Here is an 18,373-nt window from a genome sequence, read left to right on the forward strand (position 1 = left end):
TCAGCTCCCCTGGTATCTCCAGTATTAGAGCAGAAAGACAGGGTGGACAATAGTGTGAGCCGCATCTTCTTACTTCAGTTCCCCTGGTATTTCCTGTATTAGATCCATAAGACAGGATGGACATCAGTATGAGCAGCCTCTTCTTACCTCAGCACCCCTACTATCTCTAGTATTAGACAAGATAGACAGGGTGGACAGCAGTGAGAGCAGCCTCTTCTTACCTGAGCACCACTGATATCTCCAGTATTAGATATGATAGACATGGTGGACAACAGTGTAATCAGCCTTTTCTTACCTCAGCACTTGTGGTATCTCCAGTATTAGATCAGATAGACAGGGTAGACAGCAATGTGAGCAGCCTCTTCTTACCTCAGCACTCGTTGTATCTCCAGTATTAGATCAGATAGAAAGGGTGAACAGCAGTGTGAGCAGCCTCTTCTTACCTCAGTACCCCTGGTATCTCCAGTATTAGATCAGATAGACAGGGAGGATAGCAGTGTAATCAGCCTTTTCTTACCTCAGCACTTGTGGTATCTCCAGTATTAGATCAGATAGACAGGGTGGACAGCAGTGTGAGCAGTCTCTTCTTACCTCAGCATCCCTGATATCTCCAGTATTAGATCAGATAAACAGGGTAGACAGCAGTGTGAGCAGCCTCTTCTTACCTCAGCACTCGTGGTATCTCCAGTATTAGATCAGATAGAAAGGGTGAACAGCAGTGTGAGCAGCCTCTTCTTACCTCAATACCCCTGGTATCTCCAGTATTAGATCAGATAGACAGGGAGGATAGCAGTGTAATCAGCCTTTTCTTACCTCAGCACTTGTGGTATCTCCAGTATTAGATCAGATAGAAAGGGTGGACATCAGTGGGAGCAGCCTCTTCTTACCTCAGCACTTGTGGTATCTCCAGTATTAGATCAGATAGACAGGGAGGATAGCAGTGTGAGCAGTCTCTTCTTACCTCAGCATCCCTGATATCTCCAGTATTAGATCAGATAGACAGGGTAGACAGCAGTGTGAGCAGCCTCTTCTTACCTCAGCACTCGTGGTATCTCCAGTATTAGATCAGATAGAAAGGGTGAATAGCAGTGTGAGCAGCCTCTTCTTACCTCAGTACCCCTGGTATCTCCAGTATTAGATCAGATAGACAGGGTGGACAGCAGTGTGAGCAGCCTCTTCTTACCTCAGCACTTGTGGTATCTCCAGTATTAGATCAGATAGAAAGGGTGGACAGCAGTGTGAGCAGCCTCTTCTTACCTCAGTACCCCGGGTATCTCCAATATTTGATCAGATAAACAGGGTGGACAGCAGTGTGAGCAGCCTCTTCTTACCTCAGTACCCCTGGTATCTCCAGTATTAGATCAGATAGACAGGGAGGATAGCAGTGTAATCAGCCTTTTCTTACCTCAGCACTTGTGGTATCTCCAGTATTAGATCAGATAGACAGGGTAGACAGCAGTGCGAGCAGCTTCTTCTTAGCTCAGCACTCGTGGTATCTCCAGTATTAGATCAGATAGAAAGGGTGAACAGCAGTGTGAGCAGCCTCTTCTTACCTCAGTACCCCTGGTATCTCCAGTATTAGATCAGATAGACAGGGTAGACAGCAGTGTGAGCAGCTTCTTCTTAGCTCAGCACTCGTGGTATCTCCAGTATTAGATCAGATAGAAAGGGTGAACAGCAGTGTGAGGAGCCTCTTCTTACCTCAGTACCCCTGGTATCTCCAGTATTAGATCAGATAGACAGGGTAGACAGCAGTGTGAGCAGCTTCTTCTTAGCTCAGCACTCGTGGTATCTCCAGTATTAGATCAGATAGAAAGGGTGAACAGCAGTGTGAGCAGCCTCTTCTTACCTCAGTACCCCTGGTATCTTCAGTATTAGATCAGATAGACAGGGTAGACAGCAGTGTGAGCAGCTTCTTCTTAGCTCAGCACTCGTGGTATCTCCATTATTAGATCAGAATACCCATGGGCTTCCTCCGCATGAAGGAAGGCAGCGGGCTTCTCAGGTTTCTGGTAGTGTAACAAGAGAGTAGCTATTTTAATTTTAGAATGATTACTGCCCTTGACAAAAAGTGTGATTTGCTAATTAAAGGTATTTGGGAATGCGCTTATAATTACATTTTCATTAGTCATTTATTTTTGTTTAATTCTTGAAAGATCCCGTTTAGGTAACCCTGCACAGGCGCATGGATCTCCCAGGATTGTTAGTTCTCTACAGTTGTCCTCCCGAGGCTGCTTCTACTCTTCCTTGTAAGAATGAATTAATTGTACCCTTCTGTATGTAGATTAATACAGGTTATTACATAATTGGGTTATCCCACAAACAACATTTGTCATCTACCCACTGGTCACAAAAACAGATGTTCGGTGTCCCTGGTGTAAATGGAGCGGTAGTGCACATGTGTAACCACTGCCCCACTCACACCTAGGGCTGTGTGGTAGCAATAGTGCACATTCTGTGACCACCATTTCTAAGGCAGATCCATTTGTCCTACCGCTCCACTGTCACCGGGGACACGGGACCATTGGGGGTCCAGGTGGTCAGACCCCCAGATCATACATTTATGAACTAACCTGTGGATCGCGGATAGATGTTATGTTGGTACAACCCTTTAACCCTTGATGTTAATTTATTCCTCATGGGTTTCTGTCCCCATCCTGACCACTGCTTAGTGAATCTCTCCAAATGTTTGTTTCTATGTTTTCATGTTAACAATTAGGCATTTTCTTTTACATTATTAGATGGGATTTACACTTGACACATAATATTCTTCAATAATGTCAGATGAACTTCGAGCTTTCTGACGTTCCATCTGTTAGATGAGTGTTCCGCATTTTCAGTTTGTGTCTTTATAAATCCTAAACCAGGAGGGGTGTACTGACTTATCAGATAGCATAGTCTATAACATATATACACCTTCTCTATTCATAGTCTATGCTGATGTGTGTGTATAATCTTTTCACCTTCAGAGCCCCATAAAACTGGAACGGGAAGCTTCAGCCAAGGTAGGCAACACATCCATGTCCTATAAAACCTAATGTCTAATATTAAAGGGGAAGTATCATTTTTTTTTTTTGTCCACTTTGATTTTGTGCAATTATTAAAATGTCGACATTTCTGTAAGTATTGTTGTTTAAGTCACTGCTAACAGTAGCAGATGTATAATTAAAATTTATAGGGTCACTTAAAGGAGTTGTCCACTTTTAGAAAAGTTGTCTTCTAAGTTCTGTTAGTAGTAAAAAAAACAAATATAAGCTTTACTTTTTCTCCCCAGGTCCACCACTGAGTGTCAGCCGCCGCTCCTGGAGTTTGCTGTCACGTCGACATCACTGCAGACAGTGACTGAGCTCAGCGGCTCTGTTGATGTTGATGGCTCGAGCTCCGCTATTGCCTGCAGCACTGCAGACAGCGGGAGCGGCGGCAGCAGAGACTCCATACTGGACCTGGGGAGAGTGAACTTTTAAGGATTCGAACATTTCTCTGTCAATTCCCTCCCTTGTTACAAGAGCCATCACTTATTTACTCTTCAGGCTTGTTTTTTTGTGGGAAGACAGTCTTGAATGACGACGCCATTCATTTTACCAATGGGGTACAAAATTCCAAGCTGAGCAAAATTATGAAATAAAAAAAAATTGCCATTGTTTTTGTAGGTTTTGGCTTTACTTTACAGCATTCATTTTTCTGTAAAAGCGATATGGCAAAAGGAGTGTCCAGGTCAAAACGATTAGGGTGATACCGAACGTAGACGCCTTTTTAATATATTATTTGTTAAAAAAAATTCAGAACCTTGTTTAAAAAGAATGTTTGTATTACCAATTTCTGAGTCTCGTGAAAACATAAATTATTATTATTATTTCTTTTCATCTTTTAATGTATGAGTTAATCTATCGTATTTTTTTTTTTTTAAAGATCAGGATGTTTTGGACACAATGATACCAAATATGTTTTTTTTAAATGTTTTCATTTTTTTAATTTCTTTATTTATGAAAGGAGGAAAATAGAGCTGATTTTAACTTTTATGCTTATTTAGTTTTCTTATACTTCTAAAACAAACTTGATTATGTTTTACTTCATTTTTTTAGTCCCCCTAGGGAACTTGAATGATCGCTCCGAGGCGGGAGAGGTCGTCACATGGCAGAACAGGCAGGCAGTTATCAACTGACAGAAAAACATTAACGGGGGTCTCCAGGCTTGGGGCTCAAGTCTGCAGTTACTCGGCATAACTGCGCTCATGCAGTGCATGCCGTTAGGATTTTCTGATTTTCAGTCCTGTTGCATGCTTCTGGCCACATTACGACTAGAATTGGCCTTGCTCAATTCACTTGCATTGATCGAGGTCGCACTTGGCTAGTTGTCCGGCATCGGAGAATCCTCACAGCGTGCACTGTGTGAGCTGTGAGGATTCACAAGTCCGCAGTTACGTAGAGTGACTGCAGACTTGAACCCCAATCTTGGACAACCTCTTTAAGTCTCAAATGACCCCATGAAACAATTGCAGTGGTTTCCTAATATACTTGCAAAGGCTACAGTGCTATGAAATTAATTTTTTACAGCAAAAGGACTCTTCTGTTCACTTTCCCACATATTTAGAGGACATTCAGTCAGTGACTTAATTTCTTTTGGTTAGACTTCAGGATATAGTTAATAATGTGTTTATTTTTTAATGTTGTAGCAATTCATTTTATATACTTAAAAGTTTTATTTGGGGTGGCCATACACCCTAGTCCTTCCTGCTCTTCCGTGTAGTCAGCACAGCAGCTGTATGAGGCTGAAATGAGTGGCAGTAAAGTGAGTGAGCTCTGATAGACTTACAGTCTCTGGGAATTAATGGAGGACAGCATTTACCCTATACAAGTAAAGAAGCTGCGGAGACACCATCACGTGTTTCTCGACGCAAGCAATGAATAGCCAGGCCTTTCCCCGGGAAGGAACAACCACGGGAAGGGCAGCATCCTAAGAAGGAAAGCCACCTATGCCAAGCATGGTATCCATCCACAGACAGCTGTTTCGGGGTTTTTGCCCCTCATCAGTGTGGAGTAGGAATCTGGCTATTAGGAGCAGTGCCTAGTAAAAAGGCTATAAAGGCACAGATGATTGGCCTCGGGGAGACCAAAACATCCAACACTGCGGAGACACCATCACGTGTTTCTCAACGCAGTGATTCCAGAACACTGCCCCCATCCCTTATGGGAAATATGCAAATGCAAGTAAAGAAGCTGCGGAGACACCATCACGTGTTTCTCGACGCAAGCAATGAATAGCCAGGCCTTTCCCCGGGAAGGAACAACCACGGGAAGGGCAGCATCCTAAGAAGGAAAGCCACCTATGCCAAGCATGGTATCCATCCACAGACAGCTGTTTCGGGGATTTTGCCCCTCATCAGTGTGGAGTAGGAATCTGGCTATTAGGAGCAGTGCCTAGTAAAAAGGCTATAAAGGCACAGATGATTGGCCTCGGGGAGACCAAAACATCCAACACTGCGGAGACACCATCACGTGTTTCTCAACGCAGTGATTCCAGAACACTGCCCCCATCCCTTATGGGAAATATGCAAATGCAAGTAAAGAAGCTGCGGAGACACCATCACGTGTTTCTCGACGCAAGCAATGAATAGCCAGGCCTTTCCCCGGGAAGGAACAACCACGGGAAGGGCAGCATCCTAAGAAGGAAAGCCACCTATGCCAAGCATGGTATCCATCCACAGACAGCTGTTTCGGGGTTTTTGCCCCTCATCAGTGTGGAGTAGGAATCTGGCTATTAGGAGCAGTGCCTAGTAAAAAGGCTATAAAGGCACAGATGATTGGCCTCGGGGAGACCAAAACATCCAACACTGCGGAGACACCATCACGTGTTTCTCAACGCAGTGATTCCAGAACACTGCCCCCATCCCTTATGGGAAATATGCAAATGCAAGTAAAGAAGCTGCGGAGACACCATCACGTGTTTCTCGACGCAAGCAATGAATAGCCAGGCCTTTCCCCGGGAAGGAACAACCACGGGAAGGGCAGCATCCTAAGAAGGAAAGCCACCTATGCCAAGCATGGTATCCATCCACAGACAGCTGTTTCGGGGTTTTTGCCCCTCATCAGTGTGGAGTAGGAATCTGGCTATTAGGAGCAGTGCCTAGTAAAAAGGCTATAAAGGCACAGATGATTGGCCTCGGGGAGACCAAAACATCCAACACTGCGGAGACACCATCACGTGTTTCTCAACGCAGTGATTCCAGAACACTGCCCCCATCCCTTATGGGAAATATGCAAATGCAAGTAAAGAAGCTGCGGAGACACCATCACGTGTTTCTCGACGCAAGCAATGAATAGCCAGGCCTTTCCCCGGGAAGGAACAACCACGGGAAGGGCAGCATCCTAAGAAGGAAAGCCACCTATGCCAAGCATGGTATCCATCCACAGACAGCTGTTTCGGGGTTTTTGCCCCTCATCAGTGTGGAGTAGGAATCTGGCTATTAGGAGCAGTGCCTAGTAAAAAGGCTATAAAGGCACAGATGATTGGCCTCGGGGAGACCAAAACATCCAACACTGCGGAGACACCATCACGTGTTTCTCAACGCAGTGATTCCAGAACACTGCCCCCATCCCTTATGGGAAATATGCAAATGCAAGTAAAGAAGCTGCGGAGACACCATCACGTGTTTCTCGACGCAAGCAATGAATAGCCAGGCCTTTCCCCGGGAAGGAACAACCACGGGAAGGGCAGCATCCTAAGAAGGAAAGCCACCTATGCCAAGCATGGTATCCATCCACAGACAGCTGTTTCGGGGTTTTTGCCCCTCATCAGTGTGGAGTAGGAATCTGGCTATTAGGAGCAGTGCCTAGTAAAAAGGCTATAAAGGCACAGATGATTGGCCTCGGGGAGACCAAAACATCCAACACTGCGGAGACACCATCACGTGTTTCTCAACGCAGAAAACCCCGAAACAGCTGTCTGTGGATGGATACCATGCTTGGCATAGGTGGCTTTCCTTCTTAGGATGCTGCCCTTCCCGTGGTTGTTCCTTCCCGGGGAAAGGCCTGGCTATTCATTGCTTGCGTCGAGAAACACGTGATGGTGTCTCCGCAGCTTCTTTACTTGCATTTGCATATTTCCCATAAGGGATGGGGGCAGTGTTCTGGAATCACTGCGTTGAGAAACACGTGATGGTGTCTCCGCAGTGTTGGATGTTTTGGTCTCCCCGAGGCCAATCATCTGTGCCTTTATAGCATTTACCCTATAGACCTGGGCGCTAACTTTTGCTCTAGTGTTGCCTCGAACAGTAGAACAATCGAACAGTCATCAAAGGGAATCTGTCACCCCAAAAATGGCCTATAAAGTAAGGCTATCGCATCAGGGGCTTATCTAGAGCATTCTGTAATGCTGAAGATAAGCCCCCGATGTATCCTGAAAGATAAGAAAAACAGGTTATATTACCGCGATGCCCATCGGAACGGACCGCAGCGGGACCGCCCCTGGGTAAGTATAATATAACCTGTTTTTCTTATCTTTCAGGATACATCGGGGGCTTATCTACAGCATTACAGAATGCTCTAGATAAGCCCCTGATGCCGATGGCCTTAGTTTATAGGCCATTTTTAGGGTGACAGATTCCTTTTAACCCAGCCACCGCTTGTGATGATGATGCTCCACATCTACCTATGGGATAAGCGACATAGTAAATCAGAAGAACTATACTACATTTCTAATTGGAGGTATTTGCTAATATTATTATTATTACACATACTACTTATTGGGATAGGATCTTGGAGATGGGAATAACCAAGTGGGTGTTATTATTTTTCAACAAGGGCGTGTGCTGCTGCCTCCTGTATGACACTGACCAATCATAAGCAGGCAGCAGTGTAGAAGTGCAGAAGGATCTGTGATGATGTCACCAAGGTCCACATAACTTGAATCCCCAAGTCCTTTTGCCCAGGGGTGCAACCTGAAGAGCCACTGAAGATACATCACACAGCACGGAAGTTCTGGAAATATTAATTGGAGTTAATTGCCCCACACTTTATGTCTTCGGTGCTTATTTTAGCTGCACACTATGGCTGTCAGGACTCGAGGACTCAAGTTTTGAATAATAAAACACAAAAGACGTCAGCAGTAAGACCAATGCAAATGACCACGAAAAAGGTGTTAAAAAGAGGCTTCAGGAAACCAACGCCGGCGTTCTCCTGGTGTGTTATGCAGGAACACCGATGTCTAAAATATGCTGTGTGCACAAGCCCTGATAGTTCTGTTATCTATTTTTTTCAGAACCACTTTGTGCTCATATTTTAGCCCAAAATACAGACATTTAAGTCAAAAATAAAATGATTTCCGAACGTGTCCATATCCATCCGAGTCATTGATTGCTAAAGAGCTTATGAAATCATTTGTGCTTGTAAAAATAAAAGTAAAATCTGATACTCCCCCTTTAATAGTTTGGTTACCCACAATAACTCAATATTATTTATCTCTGCCAGAAATGGTGTTTTCTAGCACATGCTGAAAATGCGGAACACTAACAGCTCATCCAGACGTCCGCGGATCTGGGTCCGATCACGCGGCCAGTCCGTGCAGTGCAGTCCATACTCCAACCAATTTGCACAGACGTCTGAATGAGACCTTAGAAAATGCTTTTTTGTTAAAGACTCAGAACAATTAAAGGGGTTGATTGAAATTGGATGAACATGGTTGCTTTCTTCCAGAAACAATGTGGCTTTTGTCTGTATGCTGCGTCTGATATTGCACTTCTGCCCCATCAACTGACAAAAGAAGAGGTTGTCTCAGATGGACACCCCCTTTAACTGGTTTTGGCACACTAGACATAGAGCCATGGTGACAAATTAAGTTATTAACTTATATTATGTTTTGGCAGTACATTATTTTACTGGAGTTCAGAACATGATGAGTTATCGAGAAGTGGGCTCAATTTCTATTTTCTTGGCTCTACGCTCTAATATTCCTAGAACATTTAGAAATAAAAAAAAAAGTTTCTCCTTTTTTTTATTCTTTTCATTCTTTTCCTTTTATGAAATATCACCACCTACTTGTTGTATCTGGTATTGCAGCCCATCCTCATTCTCTTGAACCAATTCTTCACGCAGACCATAAACTTATACTGACGTATTTTTGCTAATTCTATGAAACCCCTTCATCATAATTTTTTTACTTCCTAAATCATCTGGCACGACTAGGTCAACACTAACATTTTTCTTTCTGGGTGTCACTATTCACCCTGGGTGTTACTATTCGCCCTGTGAGTCGCACACATGCTAGTGTTACTGTAACATCGGGGCTACGAATTTATTTAGTAAATTTCCAGTAGAAATATTACAAAAATGGAACAATGCAAAATTCTAAGAAGAATGTTTCAGATTATTTTATTTATGGAGAAATGCAATTATGATTAAAAAAAAACCAAATATGTCAGGAGACATGTATTTATGGGTAAAGAAATTTCCCAATTTCGGATTTGAAGAGAGTATCTGTCACCACTTGTGCCAAATCTGTTTAGTAAATCTCCCATTCCACATGAATTAATAATTCAGGGTTATCTTTTTTATAACTCTATAACAACTCTTGTTAGTTCTTCTTGCAATTTGTGAATAAAGTGACAACTGGGTGTTACCAGTTGGGGGTGTGTCTCGTCACACTCATGCACTATCCAATCAGTGCTGCCAATGCCAGCTAGCGTAGGGAGTAGGGACACACTCCTTTGTTAATGGGAGTGGTAACTGCAAGTGTCATTTTATTCATATATTTCCAGTAGAAACGCCCGAGGAACATAAAATAAAGGGAGAGAATCTGGGGGATCGTTCTGCCCCGGATCCTCTTTTTGAAGTACCGAGATCTTTGACCTACAGCTACTGCTGGATAGTGAAGGCAAGGGCCAATATAGACTCTCCCGACGCTCCAAGGAGAAGCCATCATTCCTTCACCTTTTCTGGACTTTCTGGCTTGGAATAGGTTTATGGAGGCCCTTCACCTTTTGGATAGGACATGTTATTGAATCATAGACTGATAGAGTTGGAAGGGACCTCCGGGGTCGTCGTGTCCAACCCCCTGCTCAATGCAGGATCCACTAACCCATCTCAGACAGATGTCTGTCCAGCCCCAATGGACGGCTTACCAATGAGCACTTTTCTGTGGCCCTTCTCTCTAGGTTCTGCACAAAGTCATCTGTCGGTGAACTGGAGACATCTGATTAATACTATAATTTTGGGTGGTTTTGAGAGCCTGGGGTGTAGATGGAGCAATGTGATATCAAAATTCCACATTCACTTCTTTCCAGGCTGATTAGAATGGACTTCGGAGTATAAAAATAGCACTATCTCTGTAACCATAGGATTGATGACCTGAACTACGGTAATTAGCTATGAGACCCTCAGTCTGGAACTCATCACTGTGCCCCTATGTCAGTACTACTATAAGCATAACTGTCTTAAAGGGATTGTCAGCAGGATTTCATTCCACAAACTATTTATATGCACATGTAGCTCTTTCAAAGACAAGTCCAGCAACACCTTTACATGGTCAGTCCGATCCTCCGTTATCGAGAAATCAGCTTTTGAATTGATATGAAAAGGAGGCAGAAGGACTATGGTAGGTCTGAAGCCTTGGTCACTCCAGCTCTGTTCTCTGCCCAGCACCGCCTCCTGCGTGAATGACGGCTCCTTTGCCTGAAGTCCTACAGCTTAGATAGAGGCTGTCGGTCAAGCAGGAGAAGGCAGCGCTGGGCATGATATAGAGCTGCAGTGACAGAGGCTTCCAGTCTACAAATAGCTCTTCAGCCTCATTTACACATCAATTGAAATGCTGATTTCTCAGTAACAGAGGTTCGGACTGACCATGTAAAGGTATTTCTACATGTGCATAGAATTAGTTAGGGCTCTGATAACTAGGTAGTTTGCCGTAGATGACGGGCACGCCAACGTTTTCTTCTTTGTGCCTGTGTTCAGTAGGCGAGCGCATACATACCGCCATCTAGAGGACATCTTGTGCCATAGCATGCAGACTCCAATCTGCTTTCTCATACTGCAATCTTTTCCCTGTAATCCATCAGAGCAAAGTTAAAAATGATATCGTCGCTTTGACTTTTATCATGGCGCACACATTTGGAGGTAAGTATAATACATTTTAAATCTGACACCCAGCTGCTCTCGGCTTAGAGAAGACATGGCGGTTAAAAACGTGTCATGAAAAGGTAGGAGGGAAAAAGTAATAGCCGGTATGATACGCCAGCCGCATTTAATTAGCATTATAAGATGCAGGATTAACTAGAGGTGGATTAGATTGGTGTTAAAATAGATGAATACGTTATGGCGGACGTCCATCAAAAACACAGTCATTTTCTCACCGGCTCAGTGCGCTATACCTTGGCTCCGAGTACTTAAAGTAAAGGGTATTAAAGCAGCCGGATTATACCGGGACTGAAGGTGTACTAAATTTGTTACTTCTCTGCCTGTGACTTCTGTTTGTAACTTTTCCAGCTTAAACCCTTAATGAATAGTAGTAAAACTTTTTATAGCAGTCATTAACAGTCCGACCTTTATAGTATTGATCACCTAACCGTAGGGTAGGTCATTAGTGTCAAATTGGCAGGGGTCTGGCCCTTGACACCCCCACTAATCGGCTATTTTCTGGGCTGGCGGCAGCTGGATGTAAACCGTGAACGGCGCCGCTCACTGTGTAGTGGCCATTCGCATGAACTGCAGCTCAGCTCCTATGCCACTTAATAGGAGCCGTTCTGCAGTACTCGGCAGCAGCCACTACAGAGTGAACGGAGCTGAAGAAAAATGGTCCTTATCTTACCGCACCACGGTTATACCCCTGGAGTGGCGCACAACTGTCTAATCTTGCCTGGGTCATGATTTTATGTTATGGGTCCCATGCTGTTATGGCAGGGATCTGATTCCGGTTTGCTTAACCTCTTGATCCCGTCAGTGATTGTCTTATGATTATAGAGGATGACTCCTCTTACCTGGTGGCGGGGTTCCCCCATGATAGGATCAGAGTCTGAGAACCTGCGTGGAGACAGGAGCCTAAAAAGCACCCCGGGGATGTCTGTACTTTGATCCCTATGATTCTGTTACTCATTGGATTCATGATCTGGCCTGTGATTATTGAATATATTATACGGATGCTGTAAGGAGCCTCATCTTTCTATATCTCTGGAACAATCTGGTTTAAATAAAGGCTTTTTAAGCTCCCTTGTAAGCGGCACATAGTTTCTTCTTGCTACTGTGGCTGAATGCACTGTGTTGTGACCAGTTAGGGCTGGCACCACCATCCTGTCCATTACCCAGCTAGATATTGGCAATCCAGTGCAATACAGGGCAATGCCAGTAAAGTCTTAGCGCCCAGGAGCAGTGACAATTAGTGATGAGCGAGTATACTCGTTACTCGAGATCTCCCGAGCACGCTCGGGTGTCCTCCGAGCAGGGGCTGACTGGCAAATTTTGGCCTGGGGGGCAAGCACACAGCAGTGGCCCATGAGGAGCGGCTCATCCTTAAAGGGGTTGTCGGATATAATGCTACATGTCTACAGTCACTATGTGTGAATCCTCATATCGTGCGCACTGTGCGTTATGAGGATTCTCTGGTGCCGGCAACAGGTGGTCTTGTGACCACAATCATGCAATATATATATTCCCAGCCACATTTCGACCAGACGGTTTTGGGCCTTGTTCAATACAGTTGCATTCGCCATGCAAGTCTTGTCGGCATGTGACCGCATGTATGCCAATCACAAACTTGCAGCCAGACACATGCCAAATAACCACAGCTCTGCGAGCAATGTGAGATGCACAAGTCTGCAGTCACATAGAATGACACAGAGTGAATGCACCAATGACACATACACACACAGCCCCACTGTATAATGACACATACGCACAGCCATAATGTATGACACGCACGGCACCACTGTAAAATGACACACACACACACAGCCCCACTATATAATGACATACACGCACGCAGCTCACACACACGCATGCAGCTCACACACACGCAGCTCTGACACAAATGCATCACACACACGCAGCCATCACATACACAGGCAGCCATCACACACACAGGCAGCCAGGGGTGGATTAAGGGTAGCCAGGGCCCCGGGCTGTTCAGACACTGTGGGCCCCCTCGGTCATGTGACGGGGGTCATGTGACGGGGGTCACGATATACCTGAACCAGATTATTCCAGGAAAATGGCCGGGCCCTACTCTACTGTAACCTATTAAATTTTTGTTAAAATATGCAATACAATTTAGGAATATTTTGACCAATATCACATACAAGGAACAAATACCACTGCACCATGACCAGACCACAAATTGCAACCACAGTGATCGAATAATATCACATACAAGGAACAAATACCACCGCACCATGCCAACACCACATATTACCACCACTTGGTGACCAAATAGCACACACAAGGGCCAAATACCACAACACCATTTCCAGACCACATATTACCACCACATAGTGACTGAATAGTACAATACTGATCAGTAATAAAAAAAACAAAAAAACATAATACTATCACCATAAGTGCCAGTATTCACAGGAGATCTGTACTTAGTATGCAGTGTCTGTGTAGAGGTAATACAGAGATCATTGGTGACATTGTACACAGGACCTCTGTATATAATGTATAGGTAATACAGTGATCACTGGTGGTATTATACACAGGAGCTCTGTATATAATGTGTAGGTTATACAGTGATCACTGGTGACATTGTACACAGGACCTCTGTATATAGTATACAGTGTATAGTGTCAGTGTATAGGTAACACTGACTCACCAGTGATGTCTCTAGGTGAACTCCTTCATCTTTCATCCAGCACAGACTGCCATCATTTCTTCCAGCCAGGACTCGTTTCTGCAAGAAATAACAGTTATCTCGAGCTCCGCTTGCAGAACACATTACTTAATTTTTCACAACTTCTACACAACACCACATGAAGAAAAAAAGGCGACATAGTGTCACTCTGCACAGTAACAGGCCTGCCCCCCCCATTTAAAACAGTATACTAAAAAAAATAAAATAAATACATCACTGCAGTAATAATATCCCTTAATTAGCCCCTATGGTAATAATCCCCATCCTGGCCCCGTATATCTAATTCCTGGCTCCAGCCATATGTTCTCGCATCCTGCCCTCATGAGTATCCATTCTACTCCATATGATCTCCCCATCCTGCCCCATAATCCAATCCTGCCCCATGTCTTTCATTCTGCCCCGTGTCTCCAATCATGCCCCGTATCTACATTCTGCCCATGCCTCCAGTCCTGCCCCCAGTGTGTCCAGCAATCTGCCCCAGTGTGTCCAGCATATTACCCCAGTGTGTCCAGCATATTACCCCCAGTGTGTCCAGCATATTACCCCCAGTGTGTCCAGCATATTACCCCCAGTGTGTCCAGCATATTACCCCCAGTGTGTCCAGCATATTGCCCCAGTGTCCAGCAATATGCCCCAGTGTGTCCAGCAATCTGCCCCAGTGTGTCCAGCATATTACCCCCAGTGTGTCCAGCATATTACCCCCAGTGTGTCCAGCAATCTGCCCCAGTATGTCCAGCATATTGCCCCAGTGTGTCCAGCAATCTGCCCCAGTGTGTCCAGCAATCTGCCCCAGTGTGTCCAGCATATTACCCCCAGTGTGTCCAGCAATCTGCCCCAGTGTGTCCAGCATATTACCCCCAGTGTGTCCAGCAATCTGCCCCAGTATGTCCAGCAATCTGCCCCAGTATGTCCAGCATATTGCCCCAGTATGTCCAGCATATTGCCCCAGTATGTCCAGCATATTGCCCCAGTGTGTCCAGCAATCTGCCCCAGTGTGTCCAGCATATTACCCCCAGTGTGTCCAGCAATCAGCCCCAGTGTGTCCAGCATATTACCCCCAGTGTGTCCAGCAATCTGCCCCAGTATGTCCAGCATATTGCCCCAGTGTGTCCAGCAATCTGCCCCAGTGTGTCCAGCAATCTGCCCCAGTGTGTCCAGCAATCTGCCCCAGTGTGTCCAGCAATCTGCCCCAGTGTGTCCAGCATATTACCCCCAGTGTGTCCAGCAATCTGCCCCAGTATGTCCATCATATTGCCCCAGTGTCCAGCAATCTGCCCCAGTGTCCAGCAATCTGCCCCAGTGTGTCCAGCAATCTGCCCCAGTGTGTCCAGCATATTACCCCCAGTGTGTCCAGCAATCTGCCCCAGTATGTCCATCATATTGCCCCAGTGTCCAGCAATCTGCCCCAGTGTCCAGCATTGCCCCCAGTGTGTCCAGCATATTACCCCCAGTGTGTCCAGCAATCTGCTCCAGTGTGTCCAGCATATTGCCCCAGTGTGTCCAGCAATCTGCCCCAGTGTGTCCAGCAATCTGCTCCAGTGTGTCCAGCATATTACCCCCAGTGTGTCCAGCAATCTGCCCCAGTATGTCCATCATATTGCCCCAGTGTCCAGCAATCTGCCCCAGTGTCCAGCAATCTGCCCCAGTGTCCAGCATTGCCCCCAGTGTGTCCAGCAATCTGCCCCAGTATGTCTAGCAATCTGCCCCAGTGTGTCCAGCAATCTGCTCCAGTGTGTCCAGCATTGCCCCAGTGTGTCCAGCAATCAACAAACTGAGTTCTCACCTTAACAGCGCTCCAGGCGGCGAGCTCCCTCCAGCAGCGCGCATTCGCCGGCGACTGACAATGACGTCAGACGCCAGCGACGTGTGCGCTGCGCGTGCGCCTGCGGCCGACTTCAGCTGCCAGCCTCCAATTGGCTGGCGGCTGTTGTTGTTAACTATTGACGTGCGGGCACGCGCCCGCACGTCAATAGGAAACCGCCACAGCGCCGGTAGGGGCCCGGTGAGCAGATGAGACGGGGCCCGATGCGGGCCCCCTCTCTCTGCCAACCGGGCCCATATATGATACGCCAGTCAGGGCACAGGCAGTAATGCCCTGATGGTGGCGGGCAATCTGTGCGGTAGCCCAGGCCCCCCCCCCACACCACTTGGCCCTGGGCTACCGCCTATATTGACCCTCTTATAATCCGCCCCTGTTCACGCAGACATCACATACATGCATGCAGCCATCACACACATGCATGCAGCCATCACACACATGCATGCAGCCATCACATGCATGCATGCAACCATCACACACACATGCATGCAGCCATCACACATGCATGCAGCCATCACACACATGCATGCAGCCATCACACACACATGCATGCAGCCATCACACACACATGCATGCAGCCATCACACACACATGCATGCAGCCATCACACACACATGCATGCAGCCATCACACACATGCATGCAGCCATCACACACACACATGCATGCAGCCATCACACACACATGCATGCAGCCATCACACACATGCAACCATCACACACATGCATGCAGCCATCACACACATGCATGCAGCCATCACACACACATGCATGCAACCATCACACACACATGCATGCAGCCATCACACACATGCAGCCATCACACACATGCAGCCATCACACACATGCATGCAGCCATCACACACATGCATGCAGCCATCACACACATGCATGCAGCCATCACACACATGCATGCAGCCATCACACACATGCATGCAGCCATCACACACATGCATGCAGCCATCACACACATGCATGCAGCCATCACACACATGCATGCAGCCATCACACACATGCATGCAGCCATCACACACACATGCATGCAGCCATCACACACACATGCATGCAGCCATCACACACATGCATGCAGCCATCACACACACGCATGCATGCAGCCATCACACACACATGCATGCAGCCATCACACACACACGCATGCAGCCATCACACACACACGCATGCAGCCATCACACACACACATGCATGCAGCCATCACACACACACATGCATGCAGCCATCACACACACACATGCATGCAGCCATCACACACACACATGCATGCAACCATCACACACATGCATGCAGCCATCACACACATGCAACCATCACACACATGCATGCAGCCATCACACACATGCATGCAGCCATCACATACACAACACACCAGATACCAGGCTCATACACACATCACACACTCTCCTCTGTGGTGCAGGGGCGGCTGATGTCCATGTGCAGCTCTTCAGTTTCTCCTGCTCACAGCTCTGCACTGTCCCGACACCTCCCCCGTCTCTCCTTCTCTGCCGGGATAACAGATAAGAGCAGGAGAAGCTGGAGCTCCGTGCACACACAGGCGGGTATGCTGAGTCTGACCTTTCATCTTGATTGCTGCTGGCTCTCTCCCTCAGAGTGGCAGCGCCGCACAGGAGCCTGCTCCTCACATACCCCTGCAGCCTACATGTCGGCTGCTGGCGGGATGACGCCACCGCGCACTACAGGTGGCGCTATGTCTTGCAATCACTGCTACTGCTAATCCTCCAGCGGCCCTGTGCAGCTGCTTAGGCACCGGCCCGGGGGGCATATGCATTCCTGCCACCTGGGCCAGTCCGTGCCTGCCTCCGAGTATTATTTAGTGCTCGGAGATTTAGTTTTCAGTGCCGCAGCTGAATGATTTACATCTGTTAGCCATCATAAGTACATGAGGAGGTTGCCTGGTTGCTAGGGAATCCCCACATGTAATCAAGCTGTCTATCAGCTGTAAATCATTCAGCTGCAGTGATGAAAACTAAATCTCCGAACACTAAAAAATACTCGGAGGACCCCCGAGCATGCTTGAGAAATCTCAAGTAACGAGTATATTTGCTCATCACTAGTGACAATCCCTCCTGCGTGATTGATTGATAAAATGTGGTATTACGGCCTCCTGAGTAAGACCCAAGTGTCAGCGTAACAGCAGCCAGTGTCAGAGACTTTTTCCAAGTCTAAACAGTGTTAGGCCGGTTTCACACATCGGTGTGTCCGGTACGTGTGGTGACAGTTTTCACATGTACCGGAGACACTGACACACAGACACCCATTCAAATGAATGGGTCTGTGCACATATCTGTGTTTTCTACAGTAAGCGCTGTTCCCCAGCGGCTGGTGCTGAAGCCCGCTGTCATCATTCTCCCCTGCTCTGCCAGAGAGCAGAGGAGAATAATGAGCGATATATTAAAGTCCAAACGACAGTAGGTGGGGGCTTTTGGCAGTCTTACCCCTATCATCCAACACCTACTGCCGCTAATGACAGTGACAGTAGGTGCGGATGATCAGGGTATTCCTCAGCCGCCGGCTGCGATAGTTCGGAAATAAATTAGTGAAAAACCCGACGTAGGTTCCCCCTCTATTTTATTGAAACAACCAGACAAAAGTCACAGCTGGGGGCTGCAACCCCCAGCTGTCAGCTTCTGCAAGGTTGGTTATCAAGAATAGAGGGGTCCCCGCCCTGTTTTTTAATTATTTAAATAAAT

General features: G+C 46.5%; 1 protein-coding gene across 4 annotated transcripts in view; it reads left to right on the plus strand.

Annotated features, from left to right (window-relative positions):
* PAK5 (p21 (RAC1) activated kinase 5) overlaps nucleotides 1-18,373 on the plus strand; it is a 166,156-nt gene that overhangs the window by 65,429 nt on the left and 82,354 nt on the right. For 2 of the 4 annotated variants that reach the window (XM_069768800.1, XM_069768802.1), the window contains one exon: nucleotides 2,970-3,005. The exons of the other annotated variants lie outside the window; for them this stretch is intronic. In XM_069768800.1, the coding sequence (XP_069624901.1) occupies nucleotides 2,970-3,005 (36 nt within the window). The remainder of the gene's footprint in view (nucleotides 1-2,969; nucleotides 3,006-18,373) is intronic. 4 annotated transcript variants of the gene reach the window in all.

Source organism: Ranitomeya imitator, chromosome 5, assembly GCF_032444005.1.
Source record: "Ranitomeya imitator isolate aRanImi1 chromosome 5, aRanImi1.pri, whole genome shotgun sequence".
Taxonomy (NCBI): Eukaryota; Metazoa; Chordata; class Amphibia; order Anura; family Dendrobatidae; genus Ranitomeya; species Ranitomeya imitator.